Raw genomic sequence first — 9,096 nt, 5'->3', positions numbered from 1 at the left:
ATCAATAAGGGTAGATGAAAACTAATATATACAATGGACCTTGTGTTTAAATGATATGTAATTATTAAAATTATAATATGATTTTAAATTGATTTAATTAATAGCTAAGAAAACGTCCAATTTCATAGTTAAAAGTTCCTCGGTTATTGTGCAAGAAAATAGCAAACGCAAGATACATAGTGATTTTGGAGTAAATACAAGAGTGAAAAAACTGTTTAATGTATTTTTAAATTCATTGTATGTATTTAAATCAAAAAATTATTGTATTTAATATTATAATTGTATCTATCATATTGTAGTAAGTAAATGTGCATTTCATTTTTGTATTCAGGGTATTATATTATTTTTACTGAACTAAACTATTGAATCAATTATTTAAACTGATGAATTTGCCCTTCAAAAATAAAGTAACAACTTCAGTTTGTGTTTGTAAAAGATAATTATGGAGTATGTTTCATTCAAATAACTAATTAATATGAAATATTACTCTTCGATTGATCTTTCAATACTAATGTGATTAATTCATAAAGTCGATATATTTTTACAATTAGTCAAATGAATTTGGAGTCACATAATTCAAATGTTTGGATTCAGAGCCAAGTTCACAAAATATTATTTTAAACTATAAATTAAGAATAATTGATTATTAGATGTTTGTAATAAAATTGTTTATGTTAATTTAATATTTTAGGGACTGAAAATTTAATTTCTAGAGTGTGATTCGAATAGTTTATTGAGGTTGAATTTATAATATTTAGAGACCCCAGCTCCAAATATGCAGTTATTTTAAAATTTGTGACTCCAAATAATAGATAAATATAAAATGTGCATATTTTCTGTCTTCCAAACCGACTCCGTGAGTAAATAACTCATCAGGCCTAATTATTACTTCAAGGAAATTAATGTTTATAAAAATGGAATAGTTGCTTAAAATATCACATGATGTTGAGAAAAAATTACAACTACGACAAATATTATAACATTGAGTCTAGTATAAGAACTCAATTATTACAATCTTATAATTGTACAAAATGCATATGAGTTTACCAAGTAGAATGTATTATCAAAAATGATATGTATCTAAGTATTTTGAAACTGTCCATTACAAATATGCCGTTGATATTACTTGAGAAGATTTGGGACTTATATTTCACTTCGGTAATGTTTAAACACATATATTAAAAATTAAATATAATTAACCTATTTATTTTAGATATACACGACTCTATATCACAGTATTTAAGAACTTAACCGAAAATCCCATCTCAGACATTTATTATAACATCATGTACACACTCGTTGAATATAATCGATCCCTAAATTGATCGTATAAATAACCTACTAACACACAATGTTTTAACATTTTTTTATTATGCGTTTAAGGATATTAGAATAGAAAATAATATAAATATGTATTGCACTTTATATGTCAGGCCTATGGGGGAACAATCAGGATAAGTAACTATTTTAATTGAAAATGTTTATATTTTAGTATTAAAATTTCAATTATTTATGGAACTCATAATTACTTTTCTATTCGAACTTTGAAGTTTCATTGTTCAACAACCGCTCCAAAGTACCATAACATTCATTTATGACTTTGGCCCTCTATAATTTACTAACTGTACTTCTAAATAATGATGATAGAAAAGAATGGGAGATAAAGGGTCCAAGGGGTAGTTCGCCAGGGAGGTAGGAGCTCTGTTCCCGAATTATGGACTTGTTTGACTATTTGATAGTGTTTCCTGAATTTGTGCGGGCACATGTAAAATCAATATATTCACGCAATCTCATTCTAAAATTACCCAATAAACTTTAAATGATGGGTTCTTGAAAGACTTAGAGTGAAGCCAAAATATTTTTTGTATACTTTAATTCATACTTTAAATGGGGACATTCATACTATTTCATTTCAAAAATAGGGATCCCTCTTGTGTACAATTAAATAGTCCATAAAATGTACTTTCATGAAATTGAATTATGGTAAATGTATTACATTATAAAATCAGATATTAAATTTCTCAAACTTTTTATAGACTTTCATTTTTAATGTAAAAAATAATATGATAATATTCAAATTGGTAGAACCGTAACGGTTTATAATTTGATTGCTAAAAATATTTATTAAGTTATGTTGGTGTAAAAAAATATAATAAGATTTCAAAATATTATTCAAAAAAATAAGGTAATTAGATTATTCAATCTACACAATATTAAGAAGAATGGAAGGATATTAAAGTATTTGGACTCATAATACAGTCATTATTAAGTCAAAATTATATTTATAATTTATAAATTATTATTTTTAAATATACGCCAAAACATGTCATTATTAAAGTGGATTGTTATAAATAAAATATATATTATACTTTATATGTATAGAATGGCTAAAAAGAGACAAAACTTTTCAAAATGCCAAGTTTAATTGATTTAGCTCATTCAGTTGAATCGAATAACTTATATGGGCGACCTTTCGAGTTTGATCCAAAATCCCAAGGACCTCATAAACGAAGGAATTGTACCGATACATGTTGCTTCCTTTTATTTTTCATTGCTGTTTCATGCTGGATTGCAATTGGAGTATTTGGAGTAATATATGGTGATCCAGAGCGGGTGAGTTTTATTAACTTTATAGATAGAGAGCATTCAATGTAAAATAGCGGATGGGTTTGTTTTTTTTTTTTTCAGATATTTCACCCGATAAATAGTTTTGGAAGGCAATGCGGCCGAGGAAGAAATTCAAATCGTAAATACCTGTTTCATTTTGACTTTACAAGATGTTTAAACTCAAAGGTTATTACATATGGATGTCCATCAAGGCAAATATGTGTCAAGCAATGTCCCTTGTATTCTTATTCCGTTTTTAATGATCTAGAAACAATGACGGATATTGGTGTAAAAACACATTTTAAAAAATTTTGTGCTCCAATGTCAAATAAACAATGGGAGACTCTATCAGCTCCAAGTTTAACTGAACAAGAATTCTGCCCTTCATGGACAGTACCAAGCTATCATTTTTTCAAAGTATGTCTACCACGTTTTAATGATTCTAGCATCGACAAATTGAAGAGTCAAATAGTTGTATCTTCTTCAATAGAACAAATTCAAATTAATGGAGACGACTTAATAAAATCTGTTTCTTCATTTGGATCATATATTTCCTCCAAGTTTTTTGTGGAGAGATTCTTCAATGATCTCTATGCAGTCTGGACTTTAGTACTCGGAGCATTTTTGTTCACAGGAGTAATAAGTTTCTTATGGATCATTATGTTACGTTTCTTGGCTAAAGTATTGATTTGGGCAAGCTTAAGTACGTAGTTTTTAAAATATATATTTTTCATCTGACAAATATTAATATCTTATACGTATTTTGATTTTAAGGGTAAATGAATGAATATTTTTAATGATGCTTTATTTTAACAACAGTTTTTTTTTTTGTATGTTTTTGTTTGTTTCAACATTGGTTTTAGAGAACACTTTTTTTATTTATTTCAGTATGGCTTGTGGTTTTAATAGCGACAGTTTTAACACTAAATGCTATTAAGGTAAAATGGAGTTATCAAAATCAAGCTAATTCTGCAACTATTTTCAAAATTGTATATACTCAAGACTATCTGCAACGAATTTTTTCTTTAACTTGGATATGGATTTTTGTGATGTCTATCTTGTGCATTTTATTGCTACTTGTTATAGTAGTAGCCTATACACTCCGAAAAAAATTAAAACTAGCCATAAAATTTATTGAGATCATTGGAAAAGCAGTACATCAAATGTTTTTAACATCTATATATCCTGTTTTGCCTATAGCTTTCCAAATAGGTATAATTTTCTGGTTTGGACTCATCATAGTTACTTGGTGTTCCATGAGTCTTCCTTCATTCAAGGTTTTAAGTACAGAATTTAATATGAAGAGCTCCATTCCATCTTGCAAGTGTGAAAATCCAGATACAAATATCGGATTTCAACCTGGTGACAAATGTAATCCAAAAGCATTTGATTTAAAATGTAAAAGACTATGTCCTGAACTTTTGTGTCAATTTACTGAGTTTCAAATATCCATTCAATTATTAATGGTCTACTGTTATAATATTTTTTTGCTTTATTGGTGTACTAATTTTTGCATGGGCCATTCACAAATGGTGTTATCTGGAGTTTTTTCGAAATGGTATTGGACATGGGATAAAGAATCAGCTCCAAATACTCAACTTTTTTTAAGCTTGTATCAAGTCAATATTTTTCATTGTGGCACTCTAGCATTTGGTTCATTATTTATAACACCCCTTAGGTTACCGAGACTACTTATTAGATTTATGGTCGGGTCAGCAAGGAATAGCAGTCTTGTAATAAGAAGAATCTTTGAGTTTTTGTGTCGATGTTGTTTCGAATGCTTTGAAGTATTTTTGAAATATATAACGAGGTAGGTATTTTAGCAAGTTTGTTATTAATTTTACTTAAATAATAATTATTATGTATTAGGAACGCATATATCGTATGTGCTGTTAGAAGTACAAATCTTTTGACATCCGGTAATGAGGCGTACAATTTGATAATCAGAAATGAGGGGCGAGCAACGATTTCAAATACTACTGTTGATTTTGCACTCTTTTCAGTAAAGTTAGCAATTGTTTCATTTGTCACATTTTCTTCATTCTGGATTTTAAGAATCTGGTACGATTATCATGGTCTTATGCCTCTGGTTTTTATAAGTGTTGGGAGCTACCTTATTTGTTCATATTTTTTTGGTATATATAGCACTGCAATGGACACAATATTTTTATGCTTTTTGGAAGATTTAGAAAGAAATAATGGCTCAAAGGCGAAACCTTACTATATGCCCATCAAACTAAGAAAAGTCATGAGAAAAATGACCAAAATAAATAAAAAATCCAGGACTCAATTATCTGAATTACAAGAAATTAGAAATTCTAATGTTCATAATGATAATGATGAAACAAAGACAAAGGAAAACAGGAATTCGCCATAATGTCTTGTATTGTTTTAAAGAGACGTTTATTCCCATGGATACTGCGGCAAACAAATACGATTTTATTCAGAACCAATGAAAGGAATGTTCATTTTATATTGCATTTTGTTTGTGATTGTATTAAAGAAAAATATAGGTACCCGACTTTAATAAGGATGGATAATAATATTATTATTATTATTTTTAGGCATTGTCAGTACTTTTTCTGCAACACCAGATTCATAATAACTGATCTCGCAAATCTATACTTAGCAACACACCACAAGAGTATGTTGCTACTTATTCTGATAAGAATGATTATCTTGAAGATGGGGAGAAAAGTTTGTTTTGAGTCCATCAAAACAAAAAAAATATGGGTTGAGCATAATGTAACATGTCAAAGTAATAATACAATACGACACCAAACTTTTCTGAAACAGTACTCAAGACTAATTTTTTAATAACCTGAGCCCTAAAGAAAGTTAAGGATTGTTGATAATAAAAGAGTTGGAGATTATCTTTGTTGCAGAAGAAATGGAATACAAGTCTACTGATTCTGGAATGACGACAATTAAGTGTGATTATTCCGTCGTTAAGACATGTTTATCAAATGGTAAATATTGCAGTCCTATTTAAGACATCACTCCCTTTTCCCAAGTTTAGGGATTAGGGTTTCTATGTAACAAAACTATTCAACAGCTACCCTCAAAATTGCCCCATGATATCATCTGAATTTAAGATCCTTACAAAGTAAAATGGCTCAGTGAATTATGTATGTGATTCCTTTTTGGGAAATGGATTATGACTATTCCAATAAATTTAAAGGAAAATTTTAATCAATAAAAGGAGTTATTTCACCAGCTAGAAAACTATATGGCTCAAGAAATTTAGAGAGCAATGACAAGCAACACGACTTAAATTTGAATTTTGTAGATATTCTGTGAGGTAGACTGGATCAGTTAGTTGTCTCTATCGGATATATGGTTTTCCAGACTCTTCCACAACAGCTTAAAAACTGAGTCCCTCCTGAAGAAATTGAGGCGCTTCGCCACAATTGAATTGGATTATTTTTTACTTTAAACATCGGTGTACATCTTTTAGTAATAACTTCACCAACCAATGACTGGTGTAAGAGCCAATATTATATTTTCGAGAAGGAGCATGTCAAAGACACTGATACTTGAGGGATATGTCACTATTAATCTCTATTGTGACATTCTTATGTGTTTTTACCTCAATAAACATCTGTACCTTATTAAACAGACTATTCTACCTATTTCTTGAATACAACAATAGCTTAAAATCTCTTTCATGATTTAAAAATATTGATTAACCTTTTCACAACGTCCTGAAAATCTTATTAGGGTGGCATTACATTTTCCTTATTCTCAGTATTATAAATTCTGTCATTTTCCAAGATTTTAACTAATGACTAATGTTGCATAAAATATGACAAAAAACGCGAAAAAGACATTTTGTAGTGCAATCTCAACATATTTTTTTTATTTTCTAAAGCTATTATTATTATTATTATTTAATTCTTGAGAAGTGACTATCTAATTATAAAGTAATCACTTCGTCGCGAGTTATAACACGTCGTAACTTTTATTGAAGCACGCAACCTTTTCTCCAAAAATAAGCTTAAAAACGGCTCCAAATCATTTGATAATTAGCCAAACAAGTCTGTCATACCAACTACAATTTATCTTTTAAGTAATTCTCGATAAAATTGTCATATTATTTCTCCATATGTTTTAAAATTAATTACATACTCGTATATTTACGAGTATATATTATAAATAAATTTCATACTATTGAAATCCTAAATATTATTTTTTCGGTACTGTATATTAATAATGGTTAATAATGTTTTATTCACATTGCATCAATCCTATTCTCTCTGATCTATACTTTGGAATTTCTATATGGTAGCCAAATTTCTTAATAGCTTCATTGGCCATTCAAAATGGCCAATAAATATATATGTTGTGTACAAGATGCGATTTTGTACAAGTTGTAACCACCAAAATAAGATGAATATTTTTAAATGAAGGATTTACAGTACTTGATATGAGTATAATGTAAGAATTTAATATTTCATGCATGATTAATATGACTGATGGTTGTAATTTTTGGCAATTTTAATACAAATTACTAAAATATAAATATTCTGTGGCATATTAAAAAGTTCAAATACCTACTGTTTTAATAATCATAAATACATAATAACTATGTAATTTCAAAAGATCAAAATCAAAGGATAGTATCAGTTTATAGTTGGTTATTAGAATTAGTTTAACTTACTACTTCCTTTATCTATCAAAAAGAATAAGTTATGAACTAACCATGACAAGTCAAGTGAGACAAGAGAGTCGATAGCTGACACAAAATGCACTGTTTTTTGTTGTTGTCTTTTTTTGTGCGCTAATGAGATAACGCCGTGATAAGATTGAGGATCGATTTCGAAGTAATTCCAGCATATATTTACTTGGGATATAAAGAGTGGTATTTGTGTTTATTTCCTTCCTCCCACGATTGATTGCAGCTGATCTAATCAAATGTGATAACAGCTAAGCTGTTCTCCTTCCAAACAAATTGCCAGGATTTTAGCGATAATTTTAAGTTTCTTATATTTTTACTTATTATATACAAGTCTGCTGATGAGATAGGTTTGAGTAAAGGGCTCAAGGGAAAGAGTGAACACTCAGTAGAAGATGAGTATGTTTTTTCCCTTCTCTTTTCTGATGGCTTAAAATGGTGAGCTTATTTAACATAATTAGCCAACTCTTATTAATTGCTATATATTTTTGATAATGGTAAGTGTAGTGCAGTGTATTTTAATAATAGATCAACTTTGAGTAAAAAGTCTCTTGGCTTATCACCCTTAAAAATGATTAATTTTTCCAAAGATATAAATCGAACGAATTTATAGATCAATGCTATCAAACGTGCAAATGGGACCAAAGGATCTAGAATATAATCAACTATTTTTTACTATGTAAGGGATGTGAAAATTTAATACATGGGTTGTTTTGAAAGGCTGTCACTGGGCTCCTCCATATTCTAATTATTCATACTTTCTTAATTCGCTTTAGGGTCTTTTTTCAAGAATAAGGGTTTCTGTGGAAGTCTCTACAAATATAGTAACGTTTGGTACATAGCACAATTCCTACTTTATTTGAACATTCCAAGATAAAAAACAAACAAACAGACATGTCAGCTGTTTGGTTGGACTATCCTAGTTTTGTTCTTTTCGACACTAGTGATATTGACCCATATTCAAAAATCCTCATCTAAAAGATTATACTGGCCAATTTTTATGGTGCTGTATCAAGGAAGTCTTCAAAAAGATATCCAATTTGGCAACCTTATTAAAACTCAAAAAATTGAATGATTTTTCAGAAATATAAGCAAAATCATGCAAGATCTCATTGAATATATATATATATCCATATTGTTACAATATTAAGACAAAAATTATTCGAAAATATTGCCTAGTTTGTATTAAAATGCACATAAAACTTTCTCGAAAAAGACAAACAGGGAAATGAGGAACAATGTTTGTGCAACACATGTCTTGATTATTGGCCATATTTAATTATAATTTATTATTTTAATGTATTATTGCCTAATAATATTATTTAAGTTTGTATTGTAAAATTAACTAAAGTATATAATATTTAAAAAGTAAATTCGGTTTTTATTTAACTTTTTACTTATTTTTAAAAGTTAAATTTTCAATTGAATTCTTTAATAAAGATAATAAAACAAAATATTAACAGCTATATTATAAAATAACCATTAAATCATTAATCATGTGAGAAGAACAACTATATATCAGTCGGTACAATAGCTGTAGATGATTTGACCTTATTTCTTTCCCATTTTTTTTTTTTTTTTTGTGTAGATTTTTTGTCTGTCCGCTCTTTCCCCGATAACTCGTGGATGCAAGCAAGGAAATCAATTATCTCCAACTTTTTTCCTTAGAGTATTAGACTATTTACATGAAACTCTATGTTAAATTTCTTAAAATGAAATGCCAACTATGGCTCTATTTTACGAGGATGACCTAACTATTTACGGCACAGGATCTTTGAAGGAAGATAACTTCTTATATGAATGCGGTGTTTAAG

The 9,096-nt window shown here is 28.7% G+C and overlaps 1 protein-coding gene across 3 annotated transcripts; it reads left to right on the top strand.

Moving 5' to 3' along the window:
* Window positions 1–2,340: 2,340 nt before the first annotated feature.
* On the top strand, window positions 2,341–6,270 carry LOC121123655 (choline transporter-like protein 2). Of its 3 annotated transcripts, none has more exons than XR_011781541.1 (5): window positions 2,341–2,613; window positions 2,689–3,310; window positions 3,496–4,417; window positions 4,477–5,120; window positions 5,172–6,270. XR_011781541.1 is itself a non-coding variant. In XM_040718790.2 (4 exons), the coding sequence occupies exons 1-4, from the start codon at window positions 2,413–2,415 to the stop codon at window positions 4,982–4,984; spliced, it is 2,253 nt and encodes a 750-aa protein (XP_040574724.1). In that variant the 5' UTR covers window positions 2,341–2,412; the 3' UTR covers window positions 4,985–6,270. The 3 variants fall into 3 exon arrangements, 1 of the variants encoding a protein (XP_040574724.1); XR_011781542.1 differs by having other exon boundaries at window positions 4,477–5,576; window positions 5,663–6,270; XM_040718790.2 differs by having other exon boundaries at window positions 4,477–6,270.
* Window positions 6,271–9,096: the final 2,826 nt, after the last annotated feature.

Source organism: Lepeophtheirus salmonis, chromosome 8 (assembly GCF_016086655.4).
Source record: "Lepeophtheirus salmonis chromosome 8, UVic_Lsal_1.4, whole genome shotgun sequence".
Taxonomy (NCBI): Eukaryota; Metazoa; Arthropoda; class Copepoda; order Siphonostomatoida; family Caligidae; genus Lepeophtheirus; species Lepeophtheirus salmonis.
Note: the sequence above shows the minus strand (reverse complement) of the source record. Positions and strands in the feature narration are given on the sequence as shown.

What these genes read in the sequence shown, in the direction of transcription:
- LOC121123655 (XM_040718790.2), top strand. Translation starts at nt 2,413, where the DNA reads ATGCCAAGTTTAATTGATTTAGCTCATTCAGTTGAATCGAATAACTTA. An exon ending in ATTGATTTGGGCAAGCTTAA is followed by an intron (nt 3,311 to 3,495) that starts GTACGTAGTTTT and finishes TATTTATTTCAG; the next exon opens with TATGGCTTGTGGTTTTAATA. An exon ending in TTTTTGAAATATATAACGAG is followed by an intron (nt 4,418 to 4,476) that starts GTAGGTATTTTA and finishes ATTATGTATTAG; the next exon opens with GAACGCATATATCGTATGTG.